The sequence below is a fragment of the Grus americana genome, chromosome 16, assembly GCF_028858705.1.
Source record: "Grus americana isolate bGruAme1 chromosome 16, bGruAme1.mat, whole genome shotgun sequence".
In the NCBI taxonomy this organism is placed as follows: Eukaryota; Metazoa; Chordata; class Aves; order Gruiformes; family Gruidae; genus Grus; species Grus americana.
In genome coordinates this window covers 17,879,934-17,893,222 of record NC_072867.1, presented here as the reverse complement: position 1 = coordinate 17,893,222, position 13,289 = coordinate 17,879,934, and the positions used below count along the sequence as shown (strand labels likewise).

The window sequence follows — 13,289 nt, the reverse complement described above, 5'->3', positions numbered from 1 at the left end:
GAAAACGAGATGAGTGAAACAATACAGATTTTACATTATAATGGGAACAAGACAAATTGAAAGAAATGCCTCAGACCATGTATTATGAAGTGTAAAATTATTCATTACTTATTAGCTGCCGTTGCTGTTGCCATTGTTGTTGTTTTTAAACAGAGACCACAAACCACAAGCAGAAAATTACAAAATAAGAACAAGTGATCTTGAATACAGTAAGTTGCAATACAAACAATTCCGTACAACAGAAAGAAAACATCTTGTTTAAAAAAAAAAAAAAAAAAAAAAGAGCTTTGAAAGAAGCCTGGGGAATGATCATTGGCAACAAACTGGCTGTCCATTGCCAGTGTGTTACAGCTTAAAAAAAAAAAAAATGCAACTGATGTATACACACATATCAACTGTGTGTGCAATTGATCAGTGGAGAAAGTGGGCAGCAGAATGAACAAAGGTGATTTTGCCTAGGACTGCTGGAAGACTGAACTGGCCTTTTGGAGATACATAAGGCTGATTTTGTGAACTTTGTTATCAATACAGAGTTAAAAATTTGTAAGCCTTCTCTGTTCCAGTGTCCTTAAGAACAGAGCGCCAGATAAAATGGAATCGAAATTGGGTGAATGGGTAACACAGTGGGGTCCCAGTCCTTGGAGAGGAGAATTTTGTGGGTCATTAAATCACAACATAGTAATGTCTCGTACACTGTTAGCATGTACCACAAGGAAGTGCTGCGTGCACACACAATGACTTGTAAAGGACTGCTGGCAGCACTTGATGTCAGTAGCTCAGACTGGGCAGGGAATATATGGAATGAATTAGAACTCCAGTCCTCCTGAAAAATTTGTACATTAATCTGAGAACACAGTCGATTTCTATGAATCAGAATGATTTGGCTTAGCCATCATAAACAAAGCAGCGGTAAAAACAAACACCCGCCACCACCACAAGCTGTTCCTTCTGGCTGGAGACATGGTCACTCTCCCATCACAGCAATCTCTCATTCCCTAGTTTATACGCACACATGCGTGTGTGCGCATACACAGATATACATATGCAGACACATACATTCAGTGGCAACAAAATCACGTCTGTGATTGCAGTGCTCTTCTGCAACCAAAGCTCAGGATCAGGAACTGTAGCAGAACTTGTGAGCCAAATAACGGAACACACTTATATATTGTGTTAGGAGAAACTAAACATTTTTGTATTCACCATTTAAAAAAAAAAAAAAGCATAACACCAAGCTAATAGGACACCGCTAGTGTTTTTCAATATTTCATCAGCTTAAATATTCTACATTCACTAGGAATTCAGTTCAAAGAAATAAGAATATGGCACATTATTATGCTGTGATATTAAAATACCACATGTAACACCATGAATGTATGTAATCCCTTTTTCTGCTTTTTATATATATCACAAAGGCCAAAATAAATTTAAGCATGTTTTTCACCTCAAAATCAACCTTACAGCTTTGTATGATGGGAGGCTTCTGAATGCTAGAAGTGAGACGTACCATAGTGTGTATTGATACAATAATTAAAGTCTAGAAACTGTTTTATTGCTTCCTCTTTCAGAGTAGCAAAATTGCTCTTTCCCTTTTAGATGTTTGACGGTGCCACCCCATCACATAGCAATGGTGTAAAGGTGCTATAAGGACAAAACGTTTGCCCTCCTTCTGTTCCTGACAAAGCGAGTGTAACTTTCTGTATGTGTTTTTTGCTGTTATTGGTGAGGTTTTTTCTGTTGTGGGGTTTTTTGGGGTTTTGTGGTTTTTTGTTTTTTTTTTTTTTTTTAGCAAAGCAGCGCTGCCATTGCAAAAATATTTCACAGGTCAGCTAATAAGCCTTTGTAGAAGTTTAAACAATAGCTTCATAATGTACCACCTTGACGTTTGGGGGTTTTTTGTCCTTTGCTGCCTGCATGTAGAGAGAAAAATTAAAAAATCCAAAGCTATCTTTCTGCACGTGCGTTCACCATTCTCAGAAAGCAACACTACTCTTTTTCTTTCGGTTCCACGGCCTGTTAGCTGCTGTGCATTTCTGTGTTTTGTCTCTTTGCATGTTTGTATCACTCTGCGTATGTGCGTCTCCTTGCGTCCGCGTGTGTGTCCAAGTGTCTGGATGGGTGTACGCGCGTGTCCTTGTGTCTCTGCGCGCCCGTGTCCGTCCGTGAATGTCTTGTGTCTGTGTGTGTCCGCGGGCGCCCACGCGTCTGTCTCTGCGTGTCCACGCGCATCTGGGTGAGCTCCTGCGCCAGTATCTGTGCCCGTGCCCGTGCCCGTGCCCGTGCCCGCGGGAAGCGCGCTCGCCCATCCGCCAGCTCCGCCCCCCGTCGGGACGCAGCCCACGCGACGGGGGGGGCGGGGGTTCTCCGCAGGCCGGCCGCGCGGCAGCCAAGCGGCTGTGTGCGCGGTGGTTTCTCCCGGCGCGCTGTGTGCGCGGGCCGCACGGACACGGCCCCACCGTCCGGTCGTTTCTGTTGGGCGGGAGGTGCCGGTTCACAGGTTTAGAACGACCCCCTAAGTCGAAGCGTGGGGCGCTGGCACCTGGCCGCCCGCGGAGCCGCTCGCGGCCGCGTCCCTCAGGCGCTGTTCGAGCGCAGGCTTCTGGCGCGCACCCGTGCCCCCGCCGTGCCCGCGCAAAGTGGCTGTGCGCGGGCAGGAGCTGGACGAGACTCGGACGAAGTTTGTAGCGTTCTGTTCGTGTGGGTCCGGTCCGTCCCCCATTCCCCCCCCCCTTCAAGGGATGAGAGACGTGCAGCACCTGCGCGCTCCCGTCTGCTGGCAGACAACACCCGTGGGACCACAGCCTGGCGGAGGGCGAGCGCGGAGCCGGGACAGCTCCTGGCCGCAGGCAGAGCCCGCGGCTAGGCCGCGGGGCTGTCGTGCTCTTGCCCGGCCTCTTCCGCGGCCACAGCGGGGGACTGGGTGCGAGAGGGCAGAGGGGAGTGTCGAGAGCGAGACATAGGTCGCTGCTGCGGCGGAGGAGTGGGGGGCCGGGGGTGGTGGTGGGGGAGGGGGTCGCCGGGCCACTGCCTCGCTGACGGCGGGGCGGCCCTGCCTGCGGGGAGGGCTCCGCGGAGCCCCTGTGGTAGCCCCGGAGCGAGCACCGGCAGCCCGAACCTGTCGGTGTCAAATGTAAAAGCACCAGTTCTGCGGTCCCGCGCTGCAGCAGGTTGGGATGTTGGTCTCTATCCTTTCCTGTCACATGGCTGGTAATAGGATCCCTCATCTGCCACTCGGCACCTCGCCGGGGCGCAGTTACAGGACACATGCTGTAGGGCCGCCGCTTCCCGCACTTTACGCTCTTCCCGGCCGTCCGCGACCACCTCTGCCCCCCGGAGCGCTGGGGCTGCCGCCTGCGAGCGCCGTGCGGCCCGGCGGCCGCTGGCCATGGAGCCCCCCGCCCTCGCCGCCGTCCTGGCCCTCTCAGGGCTGGCGCTGAGCTGCTGCCGCGAGCCCGTTCTCTCCGGTGAGTGACGCGTCGCGGGGAGCCGGGAGGGGGTCGCGTTTGGGGCTGCTCCCCAATCTCCTCGCAGGACTGAGCGGCGAGGGAGCTGGGCAGGCTCTCCCCGAACTCCGCAGACTTGCAGCTGGCCCGCGCTTTACCGCGGAAGGGTTCTGCCGCCCGACAGCACGTCTTCGAAGTGGCGACGACGTCCCTTCCTGCTCGCCGGGTCGGAGCACGGCTCGAGGCTGCTCGTGCGAACATGCAGGGGGTATTTTCGTGCGCAGTTTGCAGCGTTGTGGGTATTTGAGGATCTCCCAGTGCTCGCTGAGCTGGGAGCTTGGAAAACTATGAAGGCATGAGGTAAGAGGAAGAAGAGCAGCATGTTTCTCTATCACAGTGGTTTGTTAGCTAGATCTGCAGAACAGAGGCATCTGCAGGGAGAGGGGAGCATGGGGCGTGGGTACACTTACTCACTGGGAAATGAAATAACCAGTGGCAGCAGGGCAGAATCGGGGCTGCAGAGCCAGAGCTTGGAGGGTGGCCATCTCGCCTGTCTGCAGTATGCTGCTCTCTGTCAAGCACAGACTCCTCTGACCATTCAGGTTCTCGTTCAGCCAAGGAATCTGGGAAGCCTAAAGCTTTGCTACCTGTTAGTGTGGTTTTTTGCTTAAAATTTCTCTGCACCCTTTTGTCCTCATCTCAGTTGTTACTGATGTTTTCAAGTACTACGGTTCTCCTCTGATAAACGTTGGCCCTGCTTTGCAAGATCTGAAGTGGCTGTTCCAGATGATCAGTGTCTCAGCCAATGGATGCATGGTCCTCCTGGATACATTTTGCATATTCTAATCGTTGTTATTCTTTGTAATATAGAATTTGCTCTGCTTCTTTTTGCTAAGAACAGATTCTTGGTCATCAAGATTTTGTAGATGCACTTGATTAGATTTGGAAAATACTTACATAGACTTTCTCAGGGGGGAAAAAAGCCTTTTATCAGAAAGAGAACTCCAAAGGTAAACTTCATAACTTCTCAGAAGTTACCTGAAGTAACATGAGAGTATTTTCAGGTAAGCGTGTAGAGGGCTGCCTAGACAAGGACATATCTAGACCATGTCTAACAGTCTGTTCCCAGTAGTGTCAGGACATGTTTGGTGCACGCAGTAGGTACTCCTTCCTTTGCTTAAGTTGAAGAATGTCGTCTTGTAACTGTGGACAGAACGCTCCATATGTGACCATATCCCTCACAACAGGCTTCGTGACAGCAAGTGGAGGATATGTCCCAGTGTGAGTGTTTGGTTCATAGGCTATTGAGAGGATTCTGTCTGTTTATGCACCTGCCCTTCCATCCTCTAGCCAACTTCTAACTGCGTGCACTGGCAGCCACTGAAGGGGAGGGAGATGCGTGAGCGCAAGCAGCTGGGGTGGGAGGAAGAATATATAATGCCTCCAAGTGAAGGGGTAGCAAAGGAGAATGTATCTAGAAAGCATTGTCACCTATGTGTCTTTTGCTAAAGTACCTGGAAACAGTGCAAATCTACACTTCAACAAGGACCTGTAATTTGTATGGCATATAGTAAATCTGCAGAGTTGATAATCTGCACAAGCCATACCTCAGGATCTTCTTCTTGATCCTTAATCCCACAGGACTGAAATGGGATCAGCTGGGTCAGGTTGCACTTGAAGCTAGCAGAATTCTGAAATGACAAACAGTAATATTTCTTTTGTAAGGCAGTTTGTTATATGGTATGTTTTTAATGCCTATTACTTTTTATCAAATGCATGTTTTAATAAGTGTATTGTAAAATGCAGTCAGAATACAGGCTGCGTCACACCATCATTTGCTAAGAGAGAAACTTTAACTTCTGGAATTGCTTTATGAAAAATGAGTCAAATTGTCAGAAATTAGAGTGAGTTAACAGTCATTTTTGTACATAGTACCATGCTGCTTTTCACAGAATGTTTCTGCTTCGCTGTGTGACGTCTAAAGGTTTCTCTTAATCCAAACATTGACATTTGCAGCATTCAGACTTTCATACCACATTTCTCAAGTGAATCAGAAATGAGAGATGGGTGAATAGATTGCCTAACATTAAAGGACTGTCTAAATTTGGTGAGTTTTGTATTACAAGGCCAGAGAGTTGGAAACGCCTTTGACAAATGTTAGCTTCAGTGAACAAATGTTATATACTCGGTGCAGTGAGTTCTCATTTCTAGTTTCTGTATTTATAGTGTTCATTTAATTTCCCCATCAGAAATGTATGTGATTATCAGTCTCCTTTTCCTTTCTCTGTTTTTTTTTTTCCGTTTAGCAATACTAGGTCACCATGTCCATGGTTTTCTTCCCAGCTGAGTCTTTCCTTTGAGCTGCTCTTTCAGTTTTCTCTCACAAACCTTGCATGTCTTGTCATCTTTTTCGGCCTATGTCTTGCTGATTCAGAGAAGCAGTTCTACTCGGTATGTCTTAAGAAATCATCATGGAAATAGTTGAAAAAGCATTTCTAACCAGACAGACAGAAAATGAAATAGTTAGTCAGACACTTCAGTATATCATGCTTGTACATGTGTAGAGCGTAACTCAAAATCCAGAGTTATGTGAATGGATTTAGGCAGGATGGAGCCAAAGAAGTGGGAGGGAGGCAGGGATTACATGCTGCCAGCTGCAAAATTTGCACTCTTTGTCATATCACACCATAATGGTTGTGCAATTGGCCACTCCCTCCATCCACACAGTGGCTATGGCCCATCCTGATAAAATTTCCAAAGGGATTCAGTCTGCCACGCTTGACAATGGAAGAACAGTTTTAAAACTTCACAAAGAAAGAAAACAAATGGGTGTATTAAGGAACAGAAATTCTTATGGGGCCACATCATGCATTCTTACTTCCAGTGATAATCACAAGGCAAGCAAGTGTGTTTGCATCTTGCAGCTGAGGACCAGCCAGCAGCTGCAAAGCTATGGCTAATATAGCATGTTTACATTGTATGAAGAAAAAGAAAACAGGTACAAAATACATACTTTTAAGCATTAGAAATAATGGTAACTGCCTCTCATGCTCATATCCTAATTTGCCTTCTTCCAACATATTCTAGAAAGGGTCTGGCCCGTCAGATCAGTCAGATAGCATTTAGTTTTCTTTTTTCCTTTTTTTTTTTTAATTTTTTTAAAGAAAAAGGAAAAGGGATGAAAAAGTGATTAGATTGAGGGTTAGTAATCAAAATTTCACAAGAATAGCAAGTTCACATATGTAACAACACACACTGCCAGGGAGCACAAGTATGGAACTCCACATGTCTGTAGATTCCCAGGAATGTACATTCTTACAGGGCAGATGGATGCTTAAGTCAAGGTTTGATCAAATGTCAGGTTAGTATTCACTGTGACTACTCTCTGGTTTGGACCAACGCTAAATAAGAATCTAGTTCTGATCAGCAAAAATGATTGCATTTGAGGACTTTAAAAAATTATACGTGTGTCTGCGTGGATACGTAGAATGAGAGAGAGATGATTTTTAAACTACATGCACAGTGCCCCTACACTGCAAAGGAGAAACGATCAGCTAACCAAATGTTCTCATAGAATCAGATCAGAATTGAACTGGCTGATTTACCAAACGGGGAGTTATTTTCTAGCAATTTTGAAAATTGCAATTTTAAAGAAAGATTATTCTTTCCTGAGTTTTTTTCTGTAGTTTGTATCAAATGTTGGGTTGTGGGGTTTTTTACTGTTACAGTATAGGCACTCAAGCCTGATAGTTTTGATAAGGGCTTCTGTTATATTAGTATTAACTGGAATAGTAAAGTATCGAAATTTAAAAATCCTACCCTAGTTTTTCACTTGGGTAGGTCTAAAACAGCCTTATACTTCCTGAAAACATTTATTTTGTATTATAATATGGAATGAGATTATTTCTTCTGACCAATCATATGACAGTATGCAAATTAACTTTTTGGTTTTATCGATAAAACTGCATCTTCAAAGAAAACCATTGCACTGCTAAAAATATTTTTAATAATGACCACAGAAGCCATATTTGTCTCTTTGATCTCCTGAAGCTTCTTCTGGTTTTAATCAGTGTTCCCACATGAAGAACTGTGGCAACCTATGATAATAGAATCCCTATTCGCATCCATAGGGAAACAAAAATGTTCTCATCTGAAGAAGGTAATTTGGTGTTCTGCCCCTTCCATCCGTGGGCCCCTGCCTCTGTTACTGCTGGGGTATCTTGGCATCAGTTAAGTGGTTTCTGTCCTTTCCTCTGTGCATTACTCTCTCATTGAAGTGTTTCTGCTGTCTAATTATACCCTTTCAATCAAATTAGAGACTGCAGCATCTGGTTAGTGCCTGTAACTGTTGCCATCTGCACCTAGATACAGTGCTTTCATTTAAGGAGGAGTGCTTAAATTGCAATCTCTAGCAAGAAATAGGAGAACAGTTTAGGTAGAATGGAAATGACTTAAAACTCTTCTTAGAATGCTATGCAAGCACATGCATTGAGCAACTGACACCTACTCATTATCGGACCTGCCACCTGTGGTTCCATATCCTTATATTCTGCGTAAGCACTTCTCTAACTCTTGTGAAAGGCTGTAAGAAAAACAAGTGAGAACTGAGCAGGCAGTTATAGCATGTAAATTCAAGGAACCTTTATTTCTTGCTCCAGCCTTACAGAACATTTAATGTTCTGGCTATCACACCACGGTAATGAAACCCAAGATTTAACTAGCAGCCACTTTCATTTGCCTTTCATTAATCTGCAGATTTTTAAAAGAAAACCTTGCTTCTTGTTTGGCAGTAGCTGGTAGGATAATTTCTGGCCTGGGTAGGCTAATTCCTGGTTGCTAATTGTTGTCAACCTTTAATCTCTCCGGCCACTAGTCAGCACTCCCAGTAGCTTCCAGAATTTAAAGGAAAAAAATAAAGCGAGTAATTTTATTTTTTTCAGTGAAATAGTGACAAGTTAGTCATTCTGAATTTTCAGTCTCAAAAGCTACGTACATGTCCCAAACTTAGAAGAAGTCATTGAAAGTCTAAGAAGTCATTGAAACCATCCTGAAACCTCCATCTCTTCAGTCTGCAATTTGTAATGTCACTAAATATATGTCTTTGAGAAAATACAAATTTTGAAGAATGCTCAGAAGATTGATAAGATTTCCCACTTGTCAGCCAGAAAAGAAAGAGCGTTTGAGAAGTAGATAGCTGTTTTCTTTGCTGTTCATCTCATTTGTACAGAAAAGACTGCAGATGAAATTCAAATGTTTGTATTATTTGTCTGTAGTAATGTGGCATGAAATTAGAGTTTCTCAGGTAACTGGGCCTCTTGCCATTAGTGATTAGGAGATTAAAATCAATATTTAGAAGTCCATCTTAGAAATTATTTGGAAGCCAATGCAGACTCTAAAATGTCAGTGCTTTATCACCAGTGCTTCATTCAGTAAAATAGTCAGTTATATTCTGCACTACCTTAATTTTTCAAATGATCCTGAAGTGGCGCCCATGTGGAGTGCAGGCAGCCATGCAGTCCCAAAGAAACAAAGGCATAAATGATCATTGTAAGGTCCCTACATCGAAGAAGAAACCGAGACAGATGGAAAAAATTTCTAGTACAGCTGCTGTTTGATCTTCCAAATGTTGATCTGGCTCTAATAAAACTAATTGTGAACCTGTATCACATACTGAGCATTCACTCATAGTGGACAACCATTCCCAGGCTTATTTTCTGCTTTTTCTTTCTGGCAGTTGCCACTCAATACAAACTTATCTAGTCTCAGTATTCATTTTTTTTTTAAAGTTATTTTTCTGTCAACCGTGGCGCCTGATGTGTTGAAAGCAAAACAGCCCTGATCACACACTGCTGTCCGTGTTTTCTCACTTAGGCTCATAAGCATTATCCTGAACAGGACCTGTTGGAACCTTCAGCTTTTCATGACTGAACCACTGCAATAGTTCTATCTCTGATTAACTCTGTTTGCAGACATCCCCACAAAACAATAGAAGCAACAGCGTCATTAGGCAGTTAAAAGAGTGAAATCATCACAGACATTGATTTTAATCGTGGATTTGATACAAGCCTCTACTTCAGACTATGTCTGAAACCCAGCTGACTAAGATCTTAGAAATATGAAGAGGTCGGAGACTTCAAGATGCAAATGGTCGCAGCTTTCTCCATGTACTGTCTAAACTGCTAATGATTTAATATAGGTTTATGGTCAACAGGATAGTTTAAACTGAGCCTTGGGTGCGTGAAGAGAAACCATGTGACAGATCTGTCAAGCACAGTGGCACTCTGATGTCTTCTAGGAAGCTGTCAGCTTTAGCCTACACAAAATGCCTGTTCTTCCCTTGCTGTCTTTGCCACCCGGAGAGGACTTGGATACTGTGCAAGTTCTGCCATAGTATACCACAGTCTCACAAAACTTTAAGGAATAAGGCTTGCTAAAATTCACAGAACTGGTATTAATTTCCTCAAGTCACTGTTCTGATGGTAGTTAGATTCCAAGCAAAGGGCTTCATAGCCTAAAGGAACATGGAAGTATCAACCAAGATAAGGCAGTCGGATCCGGTGGGTGCCAGAACAGTAAAGGAAGGTGGTTGTCAGTGGTTGTTTTAATTTTTTCCCCCCCTCCCTTCTACATGATCATAATCTACCAAAGAGAAATCAGGTAATTTGAGTAAGCCCAAGAGTTTTACCAATAGTGTTCAGTCCACTCTTTTCTGACTATTTTATTTAGATGACCTCTTCTGAATTAGTTTTGTGCAGACAAATCTGGCTGACCGTTTTTAGGCTCATCTTTTCACAGAATTATTGCGCCAGTGGTGCAAGACAAAAAGGACAACGGAGGTTCTAACCTCCTCTTCTCCAGAATCTCTTAGAACTTTTGTCTTTAAAGTGCAGCCTATGGATTTGAAATGGAGAAGAACAGCGGTCTGTCTGCAGATGAAACATTCACTTTGCACATTCGAAACACTGGGAATATTAATTTCATAGTGAGATCGCTAAGGTAGTGTCTTGGCTGTCGTGCAGCAAAATATGGTGAAATCACTATGTGTGATAAATAAAAGGATTCAGCTGTTTACTGCCAAGACACTGAACATGCTGGGGGTTCTGTATCCATGTTACTAGGAATTTTGTAGAAAACTGTACAAAACATTTCTCAGCAGATCTCAAAGTTGATTGTTCAAGGTAAAAGAATGTAGGACCGAGGACCTGATTTTTAAATGCCAATATTTCCTTGAAAAGATTGCATTTCACTGCCATGGCAAAATTATTATTAGTCATTAACAAAATTAAAATTTCCTAACAAATTCCCTGTAACACACAAAGGTATGTATTTCATTTGATAACAGCTACTAAATTCCATCACTTCAAGTTTTCATTTCAGTTTTTCTGGGATAATCAATGATTTTATGTCATATCTCACTGCCTCCCCCTTCCAAATCTACATGCTATCAAAGCCAGGAGAGCTTCGCTACAACTGAGTTGGCACATTTTTCCCCAATCTCTTGGTAGTGCAAGAGAACACAGGAGGCACTGTTACAGCAAGTATTGTCTTGGGAACAAAAAGCTACAGCTAAGAGGAATGGAGAGAGGTCTGACTCTTCCCTTTGTGCAATGTCCTTAAAGTACTAGTGCAGTGAAGTTTGAAGAAAATCTATTAAAAAAAAAAAAAGCTGACATGAAAAGGAAAGGCAGTTGCTACTGCAAGTTAAAGCATGGGCCAGTCTTAGCAGATCCTAAAATGGGCTGATGTTAACTTCAGTTTAGTCTGTGTGCCGGATTACATTCAGGTATTGTAGCATTCCTTGCATTTCTGAGTAGATGTTAGTACATATTGCTTCTCATTTAGAAGTGAGGAGCAAAAAAAGTAATAGCACTAACCTAAAGTAGACATCCTTTTCTGGATGTGTTTATCATTTCTCACAACTGCTGGTTTATACTGAATGTTATTTTGTTTATCCAGTTTGATTACGTTTTCCTCTCTTTTTCTGCCAAATTCATTAGTTTATATTTTTCAGCTATGACATAGAAAAACTTTTACATTAACTGCAAAGCAAGAAAGGTATTGAAGAAAGTTGCAACACTGCGGTGACTTCAAAGTGGGTTTTTTTCATATGTTTATGCAAATATGTGCAGTGGCCTGAATACTGGAAACTCAGATTTGCATTTTCAAGTAAATGTATGTAGCTCACCTGCATGGCTAAGGCAGTCAGGTAAATTACAGTAAGGAGGAGTATTGACTTGAGGCTTGTTTTTGTTAAATTAGATAGCTTTCTGTCCATGGATGATAGCCGTATACATTAGTGGCTGTACAGACAGCTCTTCTGTGTGCCTTCAGCAACAAAATTCCATTTAATAGAAATCCTAACTTGCCTAGGCATGAAAATGTGCGGTGAAGGCACAAAAACATCAGCTTTCACCTCCTGTGTAATAAAACTGTGAAATAATTGTTATAATTGCACCAGACTAAACGGTTATAATGGCCCAGACTAAACTAATTTCAAAGGCATGGTTTTAATAATACATTTTGCCTTCTCCCACGGTATTTCTAAATACAACAAAAAGGTGTACTGTTAATATCAGGATTAAGCTGGGGGTGGGGGTTTTTTTCTTCTTCCAACTGCAGCCACGCAGGTCTTTCTAGCCTTGTTTTGTAAAGTACATCTCAGGAGGGACACCTGAGATCAGCATACTTGACTTCAGAGCACTCTCCCTTTCCCTCAGGGCAGCAGAACATAGCTGCAGCTGTTACATGGTTTCTACAGAGAATACCATCAGATAAAACTGGAGGTTGTGCAGCTTGCAGTTAGTAGGAAGCAGTTGTGACTTTCCTCAGCAATGCTATTCAGTAGTAAGAAATTTTTACGGTAGTGTAACGCAGCAGTTTTAATTCTGTCATGGACTGTTGTTTTATAATACTATTTTAAAATACATGCATGGATGATAAATGTTACCAAGTATTAATTATAAACAGGATGGACTTATTTATGGTACACTAATTATAATGACTATTTCTGGAAGATGACCACAGAATGGTTGAGGTTAGAAGTGACCTCTGGAGGTCATCTTGTTCAGCCCCTCTGCTCAGGCACGGTCACCTAAAGCACATTGCCCAGGACCATGTCCGGATGGCTTTTGAGTATCTCCAGGGTCGGAGATTCCACAACCTCTTTGGGCAAACTGTTCCTGTGCTCTGTCACCCTCACAGTGCATAGTTTTATAAAAATGTATATTCATGCATGTGAATGTTTATTTGATCAGAAGGTGTCATTAATAAGACACAGCAAAGCCAGGCAGCATGAGATTTGTAGTTCAGCTGAGAAGGGGGATAGTGTATTTAATGACTAGAGAAATCATTCTCTGCTTTGATCTCTAACTTGCTATTAGGAAGCTAAGAAAACAAACATAAATGGGAGAAAATATGAGTGAGGCAGAAGAATACCGACCTGTAAGTTTTCATCTGAAAACATAAATGCTTTAGTAGCAAATCACAGTAGCATGATTGTACTCTACTGAAGGAGGTCCCTTTCTAGGGCAATTCAGGCCAGAGAAGAAAAATGCCTAAGTAGTATTCTAAATTGGGATGTAAATGTTTGTAAGATCCATGCCTACAAAATCTTTTCGCTTTATAAAGCACAGATAGATATTCACAACTTTAGTTAAACTGGCATGAGATTTGGGGTAGTATGCTGATAAGTGGCAGACTGATAACATAATCTAATTTAATTTTTGGAAAATTAACAAGTTACATATTCATCCTAATGAGTGAAACATGGGGTAAACAGCAAAAAAATGTAGTATACTTATTCAGAAAATGCATGTTAATTGTATTACCCATTCTTCAGACCGAACT

General features: G+C 42.8%; 1 protein-coding gene across 2 annotated transcripts in view; it reads left to right on the top strand.

Annotated features, from left to right (window-relative positions):
• The first annotated feature begins 2,435 nt into the window (after window positions 1-2,435).
• KREMEN1 (kringle containing transmembrane protein 1) overlaps window positions 2,436-13,289 on the top strand; it is a 33,087-nt gene continuing 22,233 nt past the window's right edge. Inside the window, exons 1-2 of one of the 2 annotated variants that reach the window (XM_054844741.1) lie at window positions 2,436-2,677; window positions 3,254-3,464. In XM_054844741.1, coding sequence (XP_054700716.1) covers window positions 3,386-3,464 — 79 coding nt within the window. In that variant the 5' untranslated portion in view covers window positions 2,436-2,677; window positions 3,254-3,385. Of the gene's footprint in view, window positions 3,465-13,289 lie in introns of both variants that reach the window. The other variant, XM_054844740.1, reaches the window with a different exon arrangement.